Below are 24,621 nucleotides of genomic sequence, written 5' to 3'. Positions count from 1 at the left end.
CAGCACAATAAAATGATCCGAACATATTCCATCAATTCATTTTATTAATAAAAGAGTGTAAGAACCAATTATTTATTAACTATATCCAGCTTTCTACTGAGTATTTTGATAGAAACAGTAAAAATACTTTTCTGTCGGCTTTCCAGGGATCAACAAAACCAAAAACTTATTCTGGGTGTCTACGAGATCTGAAAAACAACCACTATTATCATTTAAAACTTTTCAGATACTTCAGATACTAATGGAGAATAGAGAATTGAAACAAATAAATTGAGATGCACTGGTAACTTTCACCAAACGTAAAGGCAAATGTCCAGTTACTCTAAATAATTAAAATCTACCTCAACGAAGCGTTGGCAGATAACTGAGTATACACCTAGATAAGTGCCTAACCTGGAGGGAATAAATTTTTACCAAGCACCCTTTGCATCAAAGGGTGGAAAATCTCATTTAAGAAAAATAAGTTCTTTAAAAAGAAATACTCAAACTTTTTTAGACAGGATTCCAATTGAAAGTATTAACAATTATTGTTGTAGATGCTCCAAAGTTTGTTCTTAGTTTTGTTATAGCCCGTAATCTTCAAGTCGAATCGGACGAAGCGGATATAAAAAATTGTCCAAGTAGACATCTAACCTTAACTAGATTTTCAACGTAGACTTAAGCTACATGATCCTTACGACCTAATTAATAGGTTTTAATGAGAATTAGCCTATTCCCAATAGACAAAACTAATTAGTTTTTAATTAAAGATATAAGATGTAGTAATCACTGGATTCCTGTCGAGCATTCCAAATGAAATATTACACAATTTGCTTATCGTAACAATTATTATAGATTGTAAATGAATAGGAAAGAGAAAAAAGTGCCAAGTAATTTTTGAGATCGAACAAGAGTCGGCATCTAGTTTATTTCATGGTGGAAAATATGTAAGCTGAATGATTATAGGGACAGGGACTGCAGAGAACTACTCTCCGAAATAAGTAATTGTATCATGCTAATATTTTACTGAGCATGATACAAAGCAAGGTGACTTTCGATAATGTTTGCTGGGAAATTCATCATTGCTAGACTTAGTAAGGATTGTTAATGAATTCACATCATAAATAGTGTTGTGATATAACTACATATATGGATTAATTAACCTTGATCAATAATTATAAACAACTAATTATACAGGATAGATGGAAGTCCAATGAAAAATTAAACCAGTATGCAGCATGCCCGGAAATAAATATTATTATTAGAATAAATAGAATAGAAGTCGTTTACAGAGTAGAAAGCACTTTCCAGTAAATACGCCCTCAAATTATTGCGAAAGGCGGAAAAAGATGATATCGATTTGATTCCAATTGACAAGTGATTGTGCATTTTTTTGCATTGTAAAATATTGAGCCCCCAACTAATTACGAACGTGGAGTAGGTAGGTAAAGGTCGTGCTCCCCGTTCCTGAGTGAATAACCGTGCAACGTCCTGAAATTCAAAGATGAATAAGAAAGGAAGAGTCAGAAAAAAAGTGTTTAATAGAGCATACTCTTATACGAACTTCATAAGGATTTGGGTCAAAACACTATGAGAACTTATTGGATTGAGGCTGCTTAACCAGGACCACATCTGGTGCCAGTTAAGCAATGAATTGCTGCTGTTCAACATATCCGGTCATTTTGTGTTTGTTAACAGAGTCTTGAGATTTTACTTCCATGTTCCTTACTACATGTTCAATAGTTGGGAGGCAACCAATTGGAAAGAAGTATTTGGAAATCATTGTGGTAGTGACGCCGGGGATTTCCAGAAATTTGGTGCGATAGTTCATCAAATGTGCATCCAGCTCTACTGGTCAGTTTCTCTTTTCCACAATAGTGGCTTCGACAGTCTTTTTTAGCTTTCCAAAAACCCTTTCTGGAGTGCTATTAGCTTCTGGTTAGTAAGGTGTGCATGCCTACTTTTCGCACTACAGCCGAAAAAGAAATCAGAAATGAAATAGTGGGTCATTGTCTGATTTAAGAAAGTCAGAGACCTCTAGCGACGAAAACTATTTCTGCAGACCTCGACGAAACTATATCTACTAGGTACGAATTATATTGACATCAACATCTTCTTTTGCTTTCCTTTTTTTGAAGAAATAAATTCCACGTGCGCACCTACCAGGATTTTCATGATAACCTTAAAATTAAGACGGTCATTCAACTCACATGTGGAAGAAGTTGATCGCAATCTGGTAAAAAATTCAGAAAACGACTCATTTGGAAGTTGGCGAGCTTTCCTAAATCTGAGAGTTTTAAAATAAATGTTTGTTCAAGCAGTTGATGTGCCCCCATATGTTACATCAGTTCATGTGATATGGAGCGAACGGGATTTTTTTTACTCATGCCGCTATTAACTCCGACTCCAAAAACATATGTTTCGAAAATATTTTCGTAGTGGTTGACCTCAAGAAGAAAGTTTCGAATGTGGAGTGAGCTGTGTCCTTACTGATACCTTCTAAATGAGTGGATTGCAAGTCGTGCTTGAGGAACTTACCATTGAAAAAACTTTTTGTCCTTAAAAAATAAAGAATAACTTGTATCCATTGATAATTTATCTCAGAAAAAAATGTAGCTCTATCTTATACGAAATTTGATCTATTTCAGATAGTGCTATCCTGTAGAAACCATCTTCTGTAGCAATATTATATCATTATGAACATAAACGATTCAACGAAACAAGAAACATTCCGGTTTTGCAATAAACATTCAAAAATATTCTTTCCCCCTTCACTTTCATATTCGTCTTATCTCACTCAAGATGCTTAAACATAATTCGCAATTATATTTATCCATATCAATTGACCTTTCTACATTAGTGATTGTCTTTTATTGTTAGAAAAAGTTGATGTAATAAACATGTGGAAGTATGTGCTTTTCATTTTTAATCTTCTTTTGGCAGTAACAGTTCAAAGTGATCTTAGATTCAGAAGACAAAGTGATATTAATAATTTTATAATAGAAACGTTTAATAATTGTAATTGTGTGAATTATTACCAGTGCGACTCAAATAATGAAATCGTCACCGACGGCGAGGGTTTATTAGAGCCGAGGTGAGTTATTTGTTCATAAATATCTATTGAATTCGAAACTAGCAAATTCTATTCCCTTATTCTCAGTCACGTCTTCTTTACAAATCACGTGTTTCAGACTAAACAATGAATGATTCTGAATAAAGAAATAGTAGATGTAATGAAATTCATCAAGCGTAGGTTTCGAAAAATATATCAAAAATTCACAGCAATCGAACTTATCCGACGGGGACACAATATCCTCAAGAATTAATTTTGATTTTTTATTATTCAAATCAAATAAAAAATTGTTGTTTAATCATGAGTTTGCGGAAAACATTTAAAATTAGATGACATAAGACTAGGCTAAGTATCAAGACTGCTGAAGTAAATAATTATCCCTTAAGGGCGACAACCTTATGAAGCCGAGGGTCTCTGGCATCAGGATTCATGAGTTGCCAAAGGATATATATCTATTGGTACCTGTGGTACATATAACTTTTATATCATATCATTTCGATTGGAATAATAAATATTTTTTTGAATGTAAATTGACTTATACAGGGTGTCGCACGACGAGTTAAAATTATTTGTAAATGGCAAAATACTCATAGTAAAATCATGAAAATTTCTACGTTTCCCGTTCTGCCGGAAGTTGACAGTAACATTGTTATTTTAAATAGAACACCCTGTATATTAATACATTTTTGAAATTTGCGTAATATTTTAATATACTTTTATCTAAAAACTTTTTTCGAAAAACGCTTACTTTTTGAGTTATTATTTTTTTTGTAAAAAATTTGACCATTGCAGACTCTCATAAATTGTTTTTTACGAGGATACCCTTAAATATATGGAAATGGTTTCTGTTCGATTGCTTTTAGCACGGTCAAACCAATTTCAATATATGTTGACAAATATTTCCTTTTATACAAGGTGTGCAAAAAATTTATTCAAAGTTTAACTTCATAAATATCAAATTTCTTTATTTTTTTAAATAGAACCATCCGGTTTTTTGTGTTTTAATGCAATCAGTAGTGAAAAATAAGGCAAATTCATATATATTTATCTATAGTTATATAGCTAAACCTCACCATTATCCAGATATTAAGTATTTTCTGTACATTTTTAGAGATGCAGGTGCAGTTTAAATTTTATTTTGACCCGTTGATACAAGCACTAAGAAATAAAAAAGTATTTTTCTTTATCTTGTCAAGGTCTGAAAAAAAATCAAATCAAATTGTAATTACTATTCCTATTCCAACCATTGGTCGTTTCCGATATATTTGAGGTTTTAAATTATTATTATATTTTTTTAGAAGTTTTAATTTTTTATGTATACTTTTAGTAGGCTTTGCAATAAATGTCTAACAGTTATTAGTCAATTGTTGATACTTTCGAAATTCGTTAAAATGCCTCGTTCTCAATTTAATAACGAATAAATAAAATTTAAACCATACCTGCATCTCTAAAAATTTATAGAAAACATTTAATATCTGGATAATGGTAAGGTTTAGATATAGAAAAGTATAAAGATAGTTTTAACACGTCGTGGGACACCATATATATATATATATATATATATATATATATATATATATATATATATATATATATATATATATATATATATACGCTACACACAGGCCGTCTATTCCCATTCCTTGCCTTCGCATTCTATACCCAAACTCCTCCCTACATTAGATCTCTTTGTGCCCCCGCATACCATCTCTTTTTAGGTCTTCCTTTTTTTCGTGCTCCTGCCATATTTATATCGGTCATTTTCTTTGCCTCTCTTGATTCCAACATTCTTTCTAAGTGTCCCAGACATCCTAGTCTACCGGAATTCATGATTTTGCTAATTTCTTGTTGATCATACGGGTTCCAAGAAATTACCGGGTGTGTCCTCCTTCTACATATGTTTACTTCCTTTTCCCTCCTAATATCCTCCCAAGTATATTCTTCTTTCATATATATCTTCTCCGTTTCACTTGCCTACAAAAGTGTCGGTCTGATGACTATGAGATACAGATGTAGTTTAGTTTTTTTTAGATTAGTATCTTGTTTATCGTTTGTTTGGTTCCTCGAGTTAACCTTGGTTCTATTTTTTTTTCTCTTGACATCATTTTCTCTCATAAATGTTCCAAGATAGATGTAACTGTTGCTAGAATTCAATTATTTTTGGGTGTGTAATTCCTTTCTAGAATTTCCCTTATTTTCATCATTTCTGGGATACTTCATTTTCATGAATTTGGATTTCGGATTTAGGTTCGCTACTTCTGCCATTTCTATGGAAGTCCTGCACATACGTTTGAATTCCCTTTTACTTTATAAAATACCACGTCATCCGCATATGCTAGCAACTGTGTTTAATCCGCTTTCTCGTAGTATCCATTCCACTATTATGTTGTACAACTTAGTGAGTTGTTTCAGTCCTGTATTGTACTCCATTCTCTGTGTCTGCTTAAGAGTGAATAAATGGTCTGTTACAGATTTTCCAGTTCGATCTGGATATTTCGCCATTAATTTGTCAGTGTGTCCAAAAATTCAGTTCCTCGACAATTTGGACAGTTATCCTATTCAGTTCTTTTATCTAGTCTCTTCATCATTCTATTTTTCTTTGTATCTTCAATCCACACATTGTTATTTTCAGCTTAAATTTGTTGATTAGGGCCCACGATTCCGAACCATAGATCAACATTGATAGTAGCAATGAGTCGTAGATTATCGTTTGTGAACGTGTTTTTATCTCTTTTTTGTTGAAAATCTTTTGTACGGTGCTAAATATGTGGATATATAGCTACCTCTCCATCAATTCTTTCATTTTCTCTTACAGTTCTCTCTAGATACTAGCTTGTAAGCGCTCTTCTTTTCCTGTTGGTTTTTTGCATGCCCATGCACTGCTGAGATCTGGAATACATGTGCTGGAAACTTAACAGTCTTCTAGAGAACTTCTATGGTCGTACATACAACATCAAAGCTCATCCTCAGCCTTTAAACCTGCTTGTTAATTAATCATACATACATTTCATGGATAGTGTTTGTTCTTCATAAACATGTAGCAGCAACCGCGAGTTTCTTTCGGAACTAGACAATCCTGAAACAAAACTTTGAATGGACCTGATCTCAGAAGAACAAACGCACCAAACAAGCCCATCTCAAACAAATTTCACAGGACAAAGGACGCTCATTTTGAAAAAGGTGATGGTCAGATGATCAATATCTGTCGCTACGAAGGATACTCGGTTTTTTTCTATCTAGCATTGTTGGCAGATTTCTTGTATATGTTGGATGTGATTGAATTATATATTTCAGCGATCTTAACTACTTGAAAAGGCTGAAAATTATAACAATAGTCTGCATGAAAGATGAGTTAGAACTTATATTAGAGTTATATTTTTTTAATTAAAGGCTCAAGGACATCAACGAAGAATCTCAAAACAATACCAGAATTATATGTAAAGGCGGAAAATTCGAAGGCGAAATAGTTTGCTGTAAGCTTAATGATAACAATAGAACTGAGGTAATTATAATCGATAACAAAGAAAAGCATGTAAAAACTAATAGTAGCGGGGTGTTCTATATTTTAGAGTATAGATTTTAAAAATAGTACAAATAGAATTTCTACAGAAAAACCAATTCACGAATGTGGTGCACAAAGAACTCAAATCAACGTAAGAATTATAGTCGATAAAGAGGATAACAATGATATAATTCCTATTGGCGGAGAATTCCCTTGGATAGCAGCTATATATGAAAAAGACAATGCGGGCAAATGGGTTTTTTATTGCAGCGGGGCGTTAATACATCCTAAAGTTATTTTGACAGCTAATCATTACTTTCATAGGTAAGTATCTCAATTTGTTTTGTAAATTATACGGATTTTGACGGATATCGATAATCTAACTCGAAATTTAATTTTTGACTTCCACACTTTTCTATAAATAAAATAGTTTTAAAGCTTCACCAAGGAAAGTCTTATTTCTAAAAGTGTTCAATGTCGAATGACAGAAGTTTCTTTCTACAGGGACAATCCGTAAGTGAAGGAATCCACCTGCCCATTAGTCAGCTCAAGCTAAAACCGTGACACCTAGATATTCATTTATTGAACAAGAAAAATCCGGGATTGTTGATAATTTTTATTAGCATGACAAAGAACAATAATTATATGTGATTAGTAATTATTACTAATTACATATAATTATCCATTCAAATTATTATTTCGACATCAATAATATTATATTTAAAATGGTTTCAACACATATGCGATATAGCGTTATATAAGTTATTTCAAGTAAAAAGTTATTTCTAGAATTTTCGGCTCTTAGCCTGGTTTTCAACTCAAGTACACAGCTCTATCCCACTACAAATATAAAGTTTTATACAATCGATCAATAAGTCAACTATTTGACAGATAGAGGTCACCATAAATAACATTTTTATATTTTTTATTCGACGAAGATCTTTCAGTTTACATACATACAGGTCTAGAAACGAGGTTAACAGGGTGGGTTCATTTCACAGGCTCTAAATTACCTCACTCTGTGGCCGCCAGGTCGGTGTTGTAATCAAGAGATAGTGTTGAATTGTATTATTTCAATAATAATAGTTATTATTATTTCTAAAGGTAATAAAATGTTATAAATAAAAGTAGTTAATATGTAACGTGATTATATAAAATTAGTTAAATGAGTACAAAATTGTCATCTCTACCCTACATGTAACTGTCTTCTACCCATCTTTAGCATCTCTAGATAGCAGCGCCGCACCATGGCTATTTTGAACACTTCGAATCAGAACAACAAGAAAACAGACCTGTATCTAGGACTTTGATCTACAGCTATAAAATTCCATCCAATAGATTAACTGTTAGCAACAATTAAACATGATTTTTTGCCGTAAAAATTATCACTCAGGCTAAGGTTTAGCTTATAAAGTATTCTTGTGACTACTTTTTTAGAAAATTAGCCACAAAGTTTAAAGAGATAGTAGACATCAGAAAAATATCATATGGAAATGTTTACACACTTATACATGAACATGTTAGCATGAAAAAGGCTCTTATAAAATAGGTGCAGCACTGTACCACAAAGCGTTAAAAGCGAATTTCTTTACACCTACCATATTTTCTGGATATAGCTCCCAGCGACTACAAACTACTCCAAAGAAGACATATCAAGAAAATTGGAAAGTCATCGCTGAAAGAGAAGCCTATTTTGAAAGTAAATAAAACTTTACGTTGATTGTATCATTTCAGCTACTAAAACAATCTACAGATGTTAATACAAAGATACATGGGAAATTATAACCAAGGAAGATCTCATTAGACACCTAAAGTCGCTAGGTTTGGCAGACAATTATAACTGGGAGCGTCTCAAATAGAATACTAGCTAGATCCATGTTCTGAACATTCTAAGGGGAGTGACAATATTAGAATAGCTAAAAATTTTGAGGATGACCAGTGCCACAGCAAGTAATAGGGGCACAATAGATCCTTTGGGTCACAGTGTTTATGACGCTCTGATTTACATACAGACGTACATCATTCTCGAGAAAAGCTGTCTGGATAAACAAAACTAGTTTGTTGTTTAAAAGATGGGACTTAATCGATTTTTTTAAACAAAACTACTTCCTACTTTATTATTTCAGAAAATTTTATTCACATTCATATAAAGGCAAACGCGCGTGATAATTTCGAGACAATTGGATTAAAATACTACGTTTTCTTAGGTGACAATATCTAGATTTCCTTTTTGGTCAGTCTTGAAAGCAAAAATTTAAAACAATATCTTTATGAAATATGTTTTTATTGTAGAAAAAATGCAATTGACTATAAAGTAGTTGTAACTGGAGACGTGGAACTGAGCTCTATTGGAAAAGATGTCAATAATGAAAGAAATATAGTGGAGATTGTGAATCACCCCAAATTTTACTCAGGTGGCTTGTACAACGATGGATCTTTATTATTTCTAGATAAACCATTCGATATCTCCAAAACCAATTCTATAAATACGATTTGCCTACCTCCTGATAATCTAGAAATGGATAGTGGTAGTTGTTTAACTGCTGGATGGGGTAAAGGATCAATTATCGACGGTAAGATTAAAAACTTAAAATATCCTTGCACATTTTAAATTAAATTTGATCTAATTTTCTGTTGATTTAATCTAAAAATAAATAATCTGAATCAGTCCATAGTTGTCCAGATAGAATATTGGTTTATCAATTATAGATATAAATATGCCAAATGAGTTATTGAAAATGTGAAAAAAATATCAACTTGGTTTTTCCTTCAATGTTTGTCTTCATCTTCTTCTTCTTCTTCTTCATCGTACGTTAGGACTTAGTCTTGTGTTTGCATCAATGGTTGCCTAGCTACAGCTGGGATGATGAAGGCCAGCTTTCATACCATCTTGTAGGTGGTCATCCTAGTGATCGGCATGTATTCGGTTTATCTTCCTTTGCAATCTTTGCCAACCTGTCATCTGACATTCCGTCTACGTGGTTGTGGTCTCTCCATTTCTTTCGCCGATTTCTCGCCCAACTCACTACATCCTGGATATCACATATCTCCCTTATTTCATCATTTCTCTTGTAGTTAAATAATGTATGCCCCCTATTGATCTCAGCGTTCGCATTCCAGAAGTTCTTTAAAGCCATTTAGTTATGGTGTTCTCTGCTCTGGTCATTACTGGTCTCACACAGGTCTTGTATATTCTGACTTTACTCCTGGTAGTCATACATTTATTTCATTATTTATTATTATTATTTTATTAGTACTAATCATTTCTTTGTGTTTCGCTTAAGTGATCCCTTAATTCTAAATGTTGTCTCTTGTACTGATTCCGTTATTCATTAATTTTTGTCCACTATGCTTCTTGGTGTTTAGATTTCCAATATTTATTTGTGTCTCAACTTTCTTTCTAAGTTGCATTATATATTTCCATCCTCATATATATATTCATGCTTCATTTATTAGGGAATCTTCAGCTGAATCTATTTTATAGGGGTCCAAGTACTTAAAAAAGTAGCTTTACCACTGGTTCCTCGTATTCAATGCCAAGAACAACTTCGACAAACCAGATTGGGTACGAAATTCAACCTTCATGATTCGTTCATCTGTGCGGGTGGCGAAAAAGGCAAAGATGCTTGCAGGGGAGATGGGGGAAGTCCGTTAATGTGTTTGCTACCCGGCGAAAGAAGATACTTTCATATGGGCATAGTGTCTTGGGGTGTTGGATGTGGTGATGAAAATGTTCCAGGTATATATACCAATGTTATTAAAATTAAATCTTGGATCATAGAAGAGCTACAAAAGAAAGATATTAATGTATAATAAGTGTTAACTAATATTATCTAGTATTATTTGGAATGGAAGGAAGCTTTAGTTTGTATTCAATAAAATCTAAAAACAAGAAATCGCTTTTTATTTTAATAATGTGATATTTATTACTCACACTAACCAATAAACCATGTATACAAACATTTTTATACTTACATTCAGAGATTGACTCAACTTACAACATAATTTTTCTGCTTTCAATTTTCCGAAAACGGATACTAAGGTTTGATGAACTTAGTTTTGAGAAAGAAAAAGAGTGGTCTTTGGAGAGGAAATTTGTTACTTGAATATAAAATTCCCTCCTCAAGTCTACAATATTTTGAAAAAGTGTAATTTCTATATTAATATATAGACAGAAAAGTTTTTATTTTGGAAACACAAGTTAAAGGTAGTTAAACAACAGTGAATAGATTAATTGATAGAAGTTAACCAACTAACAACTGATTGAATTTATTCTACGTTATTTAGATTATCCATTAAACCACATATTCTACCCTTAAAGTTTCATAGAAGCTTTTTATCTGTTAGTTGATTTAAAAAATTTCTAATCTGAAGGATTACAGAAAAAGTTATTTCAGTAATTTTAGACTCATAGCTTCCCAGTGATGCAGCTTGGTATAAAAGTAAAATTGAATATGTTCAAACTGGGAAAAATTTCTGAATCATAAACATGATTCGGTTGAATATTTTGCACCATAAGGACGATTTGGCTAAAGCTAAAAATGTGTGTACTATTATGATTTTGTAAACTATTTCTCTTTATAAAATAGATTCACGTATCTCTAGTTTGATTAAGTCAACACTTATTATTATTATCTTTAGAAAGGTCACCTAATGCAAGCTATTTATAGGTAATTTTGGAAATACCACAAAATAAAAGATTTTATTAGGAACTAGTAGACCTGTCAGACTTCGTACTGCCTCAATCGATAAATCAAAGACCTAAACTTTTGTATAAAATAAACTAAAAAAAACCAAAAGTTTTCTTATTATTTTCGATTAATTACACATAATGTTGCTTACTTACAAAAGAGAGTTTTGCTGAAATACTGGCTAATTATAATTTGATATTGACAGACACACAGTCGATCTGGTAAACTACATTTTTGGTTTTGTTTTGTGATGTGTAAATAAACAAGAACACGCGACGTATAAATGTCCAAGTGCGAAACTGGCAAACTCCAAGTTGATTCCGCAAGGTTCCAACGACTGGCTTTTATTTATTGTCATCGCAAAGGCCAGACGTACCGGAAATTATAAACGTTTAAAATCAAATGACTTTATTCATCACCTTTTTCATAGCTAATCTTGTTCCATTGTTCAATCGAAGTTGCTTAATGTTACGCAGCACGACGACAACTGATCGTAATTTTAACTGCAAATTGTGAGGTGGTAATCCAGGCAATTCCAATGAATTTAAAAACTTCGTGGGATAGTTGACTACACATCCTGGTTCATAACGGTGTCGACTGATTTCAAGGACTTTCCCGGAAAGAATTCTGAATGGTCGCATTGAGATTCTCGACATCTTTATTTTTCGCCGCCAATTTTGCTCGTTGACCCAGCCAATTATAATAATTAAAATACTCGCATGTTAGCACTAAAGTGTCACTATCACAAGAGATCAACTTAAGAAGAGCACATAACTTGAAATGTCACTATTACAAAGTTTCGCCGAAGTAAAGAAAGTTCTCGTGTACGTAGTGGTAATCGTCATTCACAAAGATATAAGGATGCACTCTTTGTCTTAGATATCGTCCGATATATTGGTTGTTTGTCCAATGTCAAATATAGCTGTGTTCAAAAGTTTAATTTGTGACAAAACATTAAGGGAAAACAAACATTTTTTTATTTAATTCCGAGCATTTTCATATTTATTCACCTTTTAAACCATCTCTGCTTCTCAGCTTTAACTGAAACTAACTAAATAGTTTGGAAATCTAGAAAGATGTCCACATCATGCATGAATTTGTGTAGAATATGAAAGGGAGAAGGCTTCCATTTGTACAATTTAGTATATGAATAAATAATCACTTCATGGATAATATATAGTTTTAATAGTATTAACTCTAAATAAAATAAATTGAAAATCAAGGACTGATCTAATCTATATGTAGTTGTATCGCCGTGCAATATTATATATTTATAAATGCAAATGTAATCACGACATTCCGGTTTTTCCAAACACTCTCAGACATCTGAAATCTCTTTTGTCTTATCCAATCCTCCGAATACTACTATTGAACGTGAACTTTAACCTTTTTCGCAATACCATGCTTTCTTATCATCATAACAGATATTTAGAGTGTTCTTTCACATTTGAATAACATTTATAAAATATGTCGTTGTATAGATTTTGGTGGAGATTTGTGTTTGTTAATTGTTTGTGGGTGACAGTTCTAAGTGGTAGAAGATTTAAAAGAGAAGATATTGTAAATGTTGCCATAGAATTATTCAACAATTGTAAATGTGTTTATGATTACCAATGTAGCACAGTCAATGGGGAGAATATGATAGATCAAAGGTAATTTTTATGACTAATACTTCCCGAAATCAAATTTGAAATCATCCTAATGATTTGCAAAGCTGTGGGTAGTAGATTCTGCAAGATATCAGGTAAATGCCCTTTTGGTATGGTAAATTTGGCCAGAGGAATTTGAGGTGCCATATACTGAATGAGATATTATGAGAATATTTCAAATGAGTAAGGAAAATTGAAGTATATATCTGATTTAAAATTCAAAACTGGCTTTCAAGGCCGAACGAGGGTTGTTGGACCACTCTGATGAGATGTAACAACGTCGAAACTACTCAGTGGTAACAAACTCCTCCTTGTAACTACGAACCATTGGGGAAAAAGTATCGACAATATTCGTCGAGACATTAGCCAAGAAAAAAGTGTTTTTCTCCTTTGAAGAACGGTAGAATACATTTTCGAAATATTAAATTTCAAAATTATTTCAGAGGTGAATAGTAGGAATTGTTTATTTCCCTCCATGATGTCAGAAGTGTAAAAATATTTCAGTAACCGAAAAAAAATTATATATAGCCCAAAAACTTTTTTAAAATTTTATTCTTAAGTTACCGTCTTTTATATAATATATAGAAATCTAATTTAGGGAGTTTTTTAAACATAATCACCTTCCTCATGTACTCAGATACCTTTGACACTTTTTGACAATTGAAATAACATTTAACCATTTAACGTGTCTTGGTCATTGAACAATCAGAAGGAAACTAAGATGACAGTTTTTAATATTACCAAACAATGATATTTGTTGTTGCAGTTTCTCTATAATTTGTATAGAAAAAAAGGATTTTCAATTTAGAACTGAGAACAGATATTTAAAATTGAGATAAGTAGAATTTACAGCGAAAACAAAGTTATCGAAAATTATATTTGTGTTGTTTGCTATTCAGGAGGTTAGGTTTACAAACATTTTTGATGCTTTCCAATTGCACAATTTGGGCACTCAACACATGTTCCAAATTGTCGTTTTGCAAAATCTATGCGTATACCTGATTTAAAAAGCTAAAGAATGTTTAGTTCTGATGCTGCTTTGATGTAAGATGACTCTCCAGTCCATCATTCCTCATTTGAGGCTCTAATTCAGCATCGAACGTCAATATGAAACTGCTTCTTCAAAAGTAGGCTTCAAACACAAACTGTACGAGTAGAATTGAGAAACGAAACATCTACTTTATTTGTAATTAGATTTACATCGCATCAAAACCGTGCTATTCATAACATTATTCTCTTATATTATCAGGTGCAAAAACAAACTCGGCATATGCATTATTACTTAATGAAGATTATAAAAGGGCCCAAAAAAGTAATCTATAGTAAAAATTCTAGTTCTATTGTTTGGAAGAAGAATTAAGCAGCAGAATATCATTATACCCTCTTTTCCCCTTCTCCATTTATAATTTTAGGGGTTTAGTGATGACTTGATGTAGTTGATTGTGTTGTTGGAGTCGCGCTAATTTCTTCTATCCTATTAATAAATATTACTAGCTATTAACTGATTTTCTCTAAAAAGGTAGCGTACAAAGATTCATGATATAAATCTTCTTTTTCTCATTTTTTTTTGACCCTCTCCTTATCAATTTACCCATTTCCTTCATATTTCCCCGTTCTGTGCCATTATCATCACTTGATTCACACTGTTGTCATTTTTTCCTTGATTTTTTGTTGTTGTAAGTTGTTTCTCATAATATCGTTTTTTATTCTACCAATCTTAAGTAGTTTTTCTTTGTATTTTTCATAGGTACTTCATCTCTATTGCGTTTACTTTACTAGATATTTTATTATTAGTATATACACAGTATATCTTTCTGTGATTTTCTGAAATAATTAGAATGTCGTCTGCATATACTAAGCAAAGTTTATTGGAAGCATGTTGAAGTATGCTATGTTCGTTATAATATGAATAAATCACAAAATACTTTCAATTTGAACAAATATTTAAATATTTGAATAAATGGATATAAAACATTTTATTTGGTGAAACTACTAATTTTTTTTCAATTGATTTTTCGTTTCATTGAAGATCCGGTGGTGAACCTAAGAACTCAACCAAAATAACGTGCAAAGGTGGACGATTCGATGGAGAAATAATCTGTTGCAAACAGACATATACCAACTGGACCGAAATAACTAATTTAGACTATAAAAATAATACTAAAACAGAAATGTTTCTTAAATGCGGAATACAGAGAGCTAAAATCAACGTGCGGGTATTAACCGATGAAGAAGATGGCAACGTTCCTTTTAATGGAGAATTTCCTTGGATAGTAGCTATTTACAAAAAAAATATAGCAGGGCGATGGGTTTTTTATTGCAGTGGGGCATTGATACATCCTAGGGTTATTTTAACGGCAAACCATTACTTTCGAAGGTGAGTAGCACAGAATAAAATTTTAATCTAACAATAAGATCAAATACCACATACTAGAAACGCATGTCGTCATATGGTGAGACTCAAACAATAATACAAATCTTGCTAATATGTTGGTAAATGGCAAAAATAAGATTAATTGTACATATATTGGTGGAGCCCAAGAGCAATTAGCAAGACTGGGAGAATCCATCAAATCAATTAGACAAAGTTCCCATTAACATTATAATATGTAAAAGATGGTTCCAACAATGCTTATACCTGGAAAAAGAGCTCATATACGAGGATATATTGAAGAATTCCTACTCTACTCTAGAACCAAACAAAATTTCCATGTCAAAATATTTTAATACTCAACATATTCTGCTCTTAATTGGACCTTTAAAATTCAAAGCCTAAATCACGAATTTTTTCCATGGCAACAGGAGATTTGTGAGCAGGAGCGTTGTCCTGCAAAAACAAAACACCTTTGGATAGCTTTCGAATAGTAATCTCCAGTTATTGTTCTTCCATGATTACTCCATGGCAATCCCAAAAAACTGAAGCAAGAACTCAGAGAACCAGAGTGTCGCCATTCTATCGATTGTTGCTTTGTTTATGGATCGTAGAAATGTACACAAGTCTCATCCATAGTAACAATTCGGTTTAAGAAGTCTACATCTTTACCAAATCGAGCACAGATCGAACGCGATGCTTCTACCTTTGCACGCTTTTGGTCAACGTTCAAACAGTTGGGATCCATTTTGCAGCAATTTTTCTCATGTCCAAATTGACGTGAACGCATTTGTATGGAATATTCAGTGCTTCAAATATCCGTTTTAGCCTAATTCGACAGTCTGATAAAATCATGTCATGAACTGCATCGATATTTTCGGGGACTGACACAGAAACTTGCCTTCCCGATCGGTCATCATCTTCAATGGAAAATTTACCTCTTTTCAAGCTTGCAGTCCAATTTTTCACGCATACGAAGGACCTTGATCGACAAGGGCGAGAGAAGGACACATATTCAATGGTTTTGAGTTCTTGATGACAAATCTAGGCATAAATTGGAGTCAAAACAGATTGTACTTGCTCAACTTATGATTATAAAAGATATAATATATTTTACACTATAACCAAGAATATTTTGAATACAAATTTATTCATTGTAGTAAAAATGCAGCTGACTTCAAAGTAACTGCAGGTGGCTATATAGAATTAAGCAGAATTGAGGATAATTTAAACTCTACAAGACAAGTAGTTGAAATTGTGAACCATCCCAAATTTGACAAAGATTCTCTTTACAATGATGGTACTTTGTTATTCTTAAACGAAGCTTTTGAAATCACTAAAACTAATTCAATTAATACCATTTGCATGCCCCCTGATGATCTAAAAATCAATAATAGTAGATGTCTGGTTGCTGGATGGGGTAAAGGTTCAACTATCGATGGTAAGAATGAAAACTTTCATTTATGTTGTATTAAAAGTATATTTTTATATAATTCTTGCTTGCACTACCAATTTTTTCCTTGGGTTTAATAACTTGATTTATATTGCATTGATAGGTTCTCCTCAAATCTCTGTAAAAGATAAGTTGGTCAAAAAAATCTGTTAATACCACAACAAGGGCCCCCTTAAGAGAGTGCCTGTATGCAAAAAAGAATTTTGGATGCCCTTAAGGCATTTCGGATCATATTTCTTTATTTATTTTATTGAAGATATGTAGTTGTTTGAAAGAAAGCAAAGAACTGAACTTTATTAGAAGACTAAAATATTAAAATGAAACAAACATAACAATATAAGCTAAACTAAATTCTTGTTCACGCCCATTTCAAAGTATTACTTAACTAATGAGGTACAGACAAGTTTATAAATACTAGAAAATACCCAAAACTAAAAATCAAAAAATATAAGTACTACTTTCTACTTAGATATTTTCAAACATATGCAGATACTTCTGATATCGTATAGGTACCTAGGTAGCACATCATCATCAAGTCGTGTGACTAACTAAGAAAAATATATTTTTTGTCAAAAATCAATTTTATTCATCAATGTAATCTCCTTCAAGAGCAATATAATCATTCCAACGCTTCTCTCACTTCTCGATACCGTGCTTGTAAAATGATTTGTTTATTGTCTCAAAATATGCTTCAGTTTCAGCAATTGCTTCTTCATTTGAGCTGAATTTCTTACCGGTGAGCATTTTTTTGAGAACAGCGAATAGTCAGTAGCTCTTGGGGCTCAGGTCTAGATGAGAAAGCAGTTCGTTCAATTTGACCATCGTTACCATCGTCTTCTGAATCGTTGAATTATCTTGGTGAAACAATGGTTTTTCATCGACATATGCGGCCGTTTTTTCTTGATTTTTGCATTCAAATGGTTCAACAACTCTATGTAGTATTCGCCTATTAATTGTCTCTTCCTTTTGGAGATAGTCGATGAACAATATTCCATGCGCATCCCAAAATACTAAAGCCATAACCTTTCCAGCGTCCAAAAGAACAATAGTCAGTGCCTTTGGACGCTTTGGACGTGGTTCACCAGCTGCAGTCCACTCAGGTGATGGTCGATGCAAAAAATCTGATTTTTTACGTGTAAACATAGCCAAACACTGCTTTGAATCAGCAACACGTTGTTGTTTTTGATCGACTGTGAGTAAACGCGGCACCCAGTTTGAATAAAGCTTTCTCGTGGTCAAATGTAGGTACAATAGAAAAAAAATAGCTATTGTAGTATAGAGACGTTAGCCGTTGCAAAGTCATTAATTACATCGCTAAAATTTATGCTATCAAAAATTTTCTTGTTCCATTGCTAATATTACTAGCCCAGACTGTCTTCATTGAAGCATTGCAATATTTAAATGATTTTTAACTTTGAAAAAGATCGCTCTCCAGAAACTACAGATACAGGCAATGCCAGAAGAATTCTTAATGAAGTGGTTACGTCTGTAAGGATGGAGATTAAATTGTTTTCAAATATATATTGTAAAATACTTCAGGCGCCAGTATTATCAGCTAACAACTTTAATGCTTTAATCTCATTGAACAAATCATTGTTCTATGTCTGTATCCTTATTATTCTGATCTGTCAGTTGTTATTCAACATAACGTTTTAAGAGATCAATGACACTTTATTTGAATATGTTGCTAAAAAATCCGAAAATATGATCAAACTTATTTAATGAATCCAATCGATTTTTTATAGAGCTCAAAGTTTGATCTATAATATTCATAGTCAAACAGTTTCCTACCGACCGTTGGTAACGATGGAAAGTTTTCTCCAATTTCGAGAGAGACAGCTACTAAATTTTTGAATTAAGTTTAGGATAGTTCAATATTTGTTCGCTGACCATCTTTATAAGAAATAAAACGTCATGCCAAACAATAATTCCACAAATAAATTGATAATTTTGTACAGATGTTAAAAGGGAGCTCGCTTTATATCTCGCATCAATGTGAAAGGAATTATCTTAAGCTACTTCTAGAAGTCTTTCGTAAACCTTAATTAAATAAATTTCAAGGAGCTTTATTCATTAATTCCGCTGGTCCGTCTTGTCTCACTTAGAGGCTTTTAACATAACATAACCTTTTTATGGTCGACGAAAAAAAGAAAAGAAACTTATATAACTCTTGTACAAGATTAAAAAAGTCTATTGTTGTATCTCACACCTTAGAAGCATCAATACTGTTAAGTTCAAAGTATAATCCGCACAAGGTACAAAAAGGCTCTCAGATCGCATCAAGGAAGTCCAATATTAATTTCTCAACTTTTATTTTAGAAATAAATGCTGCTTCAGGCTGTTTTGGTTTTGTTTGCAAATTTTTTTTCGAATTTTTATTAATCCATGGGTTTTAGTGTTCTTAAAGGATGAAGCCTTTGTGTATTGCACACTTTGACAATATGGAGTGGGGCCCCTGACCATAATAATATCATTATACCAGCAACTTATGTATATTCTTAATTCTTTTTAATAATGGAAATTTAATGGGAAAGTACAGTATCTGTAAACTGTAAATCTACAATTAAATATTTTTTTTTACTTATAAAATTTGTAACTACCAATGGCTTGAATTATTTTTACTGACAAAACTGACTTACAAAAAATGTATTATTTGATATTAAATCAAATTACTGAATCGTTTAAAAGCATAATTCTGTTCTTCATCTTCCATAACACTATTTTCTTTCTTCCAAAGAGTATATCCACATGAAAAACTGATAAAATCTAGAATCACACCAATAATCAAAAAAAGAAAGACATTTTCGTTACCAAATTGTGTCTTTATAAGATCTGTTATAGAACCGACACACCAAAAAATATTAATAAACATGCAGTATGCTGCAGCACTTATAAAAGGTACCATGGCTTCGGTACCATTGAAGCTTATTCCTAAAATCATTGGTATACATGTTACCAGGAACATCGACTGGAAAGCCACATTGATTTGAAATGGTCGAAAAGTCCGTGAAACTATCTTGGATTTTTCTACGCAGTAATAAATGCTAATGGAGCAATGGATAGCGAATAAAATTACAACGATAAAGGTGATTCCTTTCAAAATCAAGTTATTACTGCTCATTTACACGAAGCTGTATTGAGATAGATTATGATTAACATGTGACTTTTGTTATATTCAGTTTATTTCAAAGCAAAGGTGTACTCTGATAGAGCAAATTATTTTGCTTAACCAATGAGAATAAAGGAATATATTGATGTGTTCAATCACATTTCAACGTTGTGATTGTGACGATAGCCTAATTGTTTCCTATATGTTCAACTTTTCCGAGACTACAATTGGGTTAACCTAATCATGATCTGATTGTTCAGAAGCAATCACGTTCAGAACATATGCCAACCGAACGGGTCCAAAACCTATCAGCTGATTGCGGATCTTAAACCAAAACGGGATTTCCATTCAATTCAATCTTCCGTTGAAATTTCAAATTTGATTTGATTGTTACTACTTTACTTATTTTTCCATGATATTTATACTGTTGTATAATAAATATTTACGATATGTGTCTAAATATTCATATTACTAAATGAGATGGGATATATACGATACGAATATAGTACATTATTTCACCTACTACCAATAATGTTAATTATTTACTCAAAATGAGTCAATATTCCTGAAATTAATGATTAGAATCATGTAACAAGCAAGCGTTGCAGTTTGGTATAATTTTATCGACATGAGTTCCGACTATGAAAGTGTGGATTCTGATATAGCACTTGCTACAAATAACGCAATACAAACCCTATTACCCGCTAAATTCCGCAATAGATACGAAAAAGAATAAAAGCGATTCGAAACACTGGTGCAGTTCAAAAAAAGTCCGTAATATATCGGAGAAAATTTTATTAACTTATTTTGCTGGGAAAGCTGAAAAAGAAAAAGCATCATCATTATGGACACATTATAGTATGCTGAGAACAATGATATTTGTGAAGAAAAATGTGGACATAAGTAAATATTCACAGCTATTGGCTTTTTTGAAGCGGAAAAGTGTCGCTGAAGGATATGTAGAAACATCCTTAGAAAACAAAAAAATATAGCTACTAAAATAATGGGAGGAGAAACTGTTTCTACAAAAATTCAATTGAAATTGAAAACTACAATTCTTCAATTGCCTCCACGTCAGGTGGAATAAACGTCACTAATTGTACAGGTGTTGTGTTTAATTATTATTATAAATGAGGTTTCATAGTTTCATAGCTCATAGTATCTATCGTAATGTTTGATATTACATATTGTTAGTACTCTTAGAATCATACATTGAGCCAATCGAATTCTGTTATTGAATTTTACATGTCCATCGCGACCAGAGAATCCGACGTACGGAAACTCTGGTAAGAATCTCGTCTTGGGCTAGTATCAGTAATGGATGACGTCACAACCAGTCGTCATATTGTCTTGGGGAGGCATTGCATTATTTACATTAAAATTATTATATTATAGAAACTAGAGTCGAGACATCAACAACATAAAGAATAATGAGAAGCACAGAGATGAAAATACTGCGAGCCATCAAGGGAGTCACTCTCTGGCACCGAAAAACGAATAAGGAATAATGACATAAGAGAAGAATTGGGCGTACAGGATGTGGTGATATGGATCAGGACACGAAAAAGATTCTGGAGGGATAACGTAGAAAGAATGCCACAAAACAGATGGGCAATGTGAGCTATAACTCAAAGACCGAACACACGCAGACCTGTAGGCAGACCACCAAAGAGGTGGTACGAGAGCTTCAATTCAGCTTCTCAGGAAGATCCAGGAAGAGGGCCAAACGTACAGGATTGAACAGTATCTGGTCCTATTAAAAGAGGAAGAAGAAGAAGAAGAAAATTATTATTAGTAGTGATGATTTATTTTCCCCTTTTTGGCCAAAGATATCCATTTCAATGAAAAATGCGTTCGGAACAATCTCTATACCCAAATGACACAAAACTTAGTCCAACTCGAAAATATTGTCAATTTTTCAGGTCATGTTGCTCGAAATGACCTATAACGAAACGTAGTGACGTTTCTAATGTAACCTAGGACAGTGAATTTAGTTGACATTAGCTTTGTTCGCGGGTCAGATTCCGAATCGGACCGACCGCAGGCGCACTTTCAAAATTGTTCCTCGCGGTTAGTTGAGTTCTCAATTTTTGGTTTCGTGTTCGCGGGTCCCATCGATTCGGGTTAATGGTTGATTACGAATCAGTTGAAGAAGTTCGCGGATTATTATTGGAGGATAAAAATCTCAGCTGCTTCATTAGCACTAGTTGTAAATCAATTATATAATACCCCTATATTGCTAGTGGCCATAAGTGGAAGCGTGGCCCATGAAATGAGCTTACGTATACGGAGATTCTAATGGTGCATTCCAATAAGCCTTCACGACGATCCAGAGCGTCATAACGGTAAACCAAAGAGAATTTCGAAGGTTTCCAATCGTTAGGGTAAATAATAATAAACTGCAAACCAGAAGAAATAAAGCGAAGGCTTCAAGAAGTTGTGTTAGTAAAATATTTGATGGTGCGTCACAAGAATGCTTCAAAAATACCATATGGCATCGAATAATGAGATAGATTTTCATTCCCATGGTTGCAATCTGTGTTGCTTCAGTTTTCAAAATTCCGCCAATTCTTGACGAGGATCGTAATGAGCGTTAGTCACGACCACGTAGTCGCTATGAAGAACGGTCAAAAGAATATTTCAAGCGCCGTGAACGCACTATTAGTATCTCCGAATGCCCATAAATCGGTTACCAATCGATTTGTTCTCAATTCTAAATTGACCTATGAACAGAGCTAATAATTAGCCATAAAGTTATTATTAAAGATAGAGAAACCGAGGTATGGGAGCTTGTGCAAATAGGCCAGAACTTCTAATAGAGAGAAAAAATATCGGTATCACCACTCTTTACACTATTCTGATTAGATCGCCATTTCGTGCAGCGTGGTTTAAAACATCGGCCATATTGTCGTGGTGGACAAAGATTTTTTTATCATTTGTGTATGGAAAATTGATTGTTTTCAGCGTTTTTATACAAAAAAATTAAAATGAAATGACATTATTAATAGTAATTTTGATGTAAATAACCAATGTTTGTCTCTCAAGACAATATGGCGCTTGGTTGTAACGTAAAGTTTCGAATGATGGGAAGGAAGAGAATAACAAGTTTTGATTTTAATAGTAGAGTATAGAGGGATAGAAAGTGGTAAACCGGGACTCTTACTCTCCCTTCCAATAGTACAATTCCATCTACTTACGTTTCGCTCTCTCTATATTTAATATTAATTCTATGTAATTAGCACTGCTGTGTTTAAGTTATTCTTATTGCGTCTAACTTTGTAAAATAACGATCCGAGAAACAAATGATGATGAGAATTATTATGATAAATGAGACTTGTCAACAAAGTAGTCTTGAAACTTTTAAAAAGTAGATTTGTTGGCAACGAGAACACGGCAAAAATGTTTGCAAAAAATATCTGTTGTTTAGAACTTGGAAAAAAATAATTTCTTATTATTTATTTAGAATTACCTTAAGTTACGAACTAAACTTTCTTTACCAATCGATTTCCATTTATAGGTACAAGAGTACTGAAAAAAGTGGATTTACCTTTGGTGTCAAATAGTAAATGTCAAGAGCAACTACGAAGAACCAGATTAGGTAGAAGATTCATTCTTCACGATTCATTCATTTGTGCAGGTGGTGAGAAAGACAAAGATGCTTGCCAAGGTGATGGAGGAAGTCCCTTGATGTGTTTATTATCTGACGAAAGAAGATATTTTCACATGGGAATAGTGTCTTGGGGAATAGGATGTGGTAGTGAGAATGTACCGGGAGTATATGCTAGTGTTATTAAAATGAAATCTTGGATATTAGATGAATTAAATAAGAAGGAAATCAAGTTATAAGTTATCTATAATTATAAGATTTGTAGATAAATTAAAATTGTTAAATTTTGTACAAAGTCGATCAATTATTTTAAATTGAACAAATTTCGTAATTAACTGATCCTCATTGAACTTTAATTATAAATAATGTTGATTTTCCTCAACTTTTCACTTCTAAGGCTCATTTTTATGTTTAATTCTATTGATTTTAAGTCTATTTATATATAGAAAAACTTTTGTGGGTGTTCTAGTTATTACAGAGAATGTAGGGTCTAAGTCCATTGAACTAACCCTTCAGGATTAGTAAACAATTAGATAAAACACAGATTTGATTTATTTGTCTATCTGTTTATTTACCTGTCGGACCTATTCTAAACTGTAAGTAGTTTTTCGCATATTTAAACAACTTTATTAATCAAGCCTTTTTCGTCTGTCCAGAATAATGCTTCTTTCAAATGTTGACATAGTCCAAGCTGCTGCCTTGGTCAGAGAAGGGCAAAGCTTGCGATACGTTTGGGGTAGCGAATTCTAGCATTTACGATACAATTAGGCGTTTCTGGGAGACTGGTAGCTACGATAGGAGGGCCGGCAGTGCACGACCAAGGGCAATAACGGCAGTAGACGATCGGTTTATTACGTTGTCGGTATTGTGAGACGGCTCCTGAGGTTCGGGAAAGACTAGAAGTGGCTCGAAATACACGTGTTAGTGCAGACACAGTGCGGCGAAGACTGAAGGAGCATGAAATTGTATCAAGACGACCCGCGACAGAGCCCCAATTCCTGGAAAGGCATCGAATAGAAAGGCGATTTTTTGTCAATCCTTATTCTCATTGGACTCTGGAGCAATGGGGTACTGGTTTATTCATAGATGAGTCTCGAATTGCTCTATACCACCATTTGCTCCATTTATTGGAGAGCAAATCATTTTAATGCAGGATAATGCTCGTTCACATATCGCCAGAATTATTT

The 24,621-nt window shown here is 33.0% G+C and overlaps 2 protein-coding genes across 2 annotated transcripts; both read left to right on the top strand.

Annotated features, from left to right (window-relative positions):
* The first annotated feature begins 2,727 nt into the window (after positions 1-2,727).
* On the top strand, positions 2,728-10,450 carry LOC130440516 (phenoloxidase-activating factor 2-like). The gene is made up of 5 exons (XM_056773742.1): positions 2,728-3,073; positions 6,443-6,554; positions 6,622-6,878; positions 8,847-9,127; positions 10,039-10,450. The coding sequence occupies exons 1-5, from the start codon at positions 2,880-2,882 to the stop codon at positions 10,365-10,367; spliced, it is 1,173 nt and encodes a 390-aa protein (XP_056629720.1). The 5' UTR covers positions 2,728-2,879; the 3' UTR covers positions 10,368-10,450.
* A 2,135-nt stretch (positions 10,451-12,585) lies between these two features.
* On the top strand, positions 12,586-24,305 carry LOC130452997 (phenoloxidase-activating factor 2-like). Its single transcript, XM_056792565.1, has 4 exons — positions 12,586-12,897; positions 14,924-15,271; positions 16,426-16,706; positions 23,345-24,305. The coding sequence occupies exons 1-4, from the start codon at positions 12,713-12,715 to the stop codon at positions 23,671-23,673; spliced, it is 1,143 nt and encodes a 380-aa protein (XP_056648543.1). The 5' UTR covers positions 12,586-12,712; the 3' UTR covers positions 23,674-24,305.
* The last annotated feature ends 316 nt before the right edge of the window (positions 24,306-24,621 follow it).

The sequence above is a fragment of the Diorhabda sublineata genome, chromosome 2 (genome assembly GCF_026230105.1).
Source record: "Diorhabda sublineata isolate icDioSubl1.1 chromosome 2, icDioSubl1.1, whole genome shotgun sequence".
Taxonomy (NCBI): Eukaryota; Metazoa; Arthropoda; class Insecta; order Coleoptera; family Chrysomelidae; genus Diorhabda; species Diorhabda sublineata.
This window is presented reverse-complemented; position numbering and strand designations above follow the sequence as displayed.

Excerpts from the sequence above, each read along its gene's own strand:
- LOC130440516 (XM_056773742.1), top strand. The coding sequence starts at position 2,880 with ATGTGGAAGTATGTGCTTTTCATTTTTAATCTTCTTTTGGCAGTAACA. Across the intron at positions 3,074-6,442 it reads GAGGGTTTATTAGAGCCGAG|GCTCAAGGACATCAACGAAG; the intron begins GTGAGTTATTTG and ends TTTTAATTAAAG. Across the intron at positions 9,128-10,038 it reads TAAAGGATCAATTATCGACG|GGGTCCAAGTACTTAAAAAA; the intron begins GTAAGATTAAAA and ends TCTATTTTATAG.
- LOC130452997 (XM_056792565.1), top strand. The coding sequence starts at position 12,713 with ATGTCGTTGTATAGATTTTGGTGGAGATTTGTGTTTGTTAATTGTTTG. Across the intron at positions 12,898-14,923 it reads GAGAATATGATAGATCAAAG|ATCCGGTGGTGAACCTAAGA; the intron begins GTAATTTTTATG and ends GTTTCATTGAAG. Across the intron at positions 16,707-23,344 it reads TAAAGGTTCAACTATCGATG|GTACAAGAGTACTGAAAAAA; the intron begins GTAAGAATGAAA and ends TTCCATTTATAG.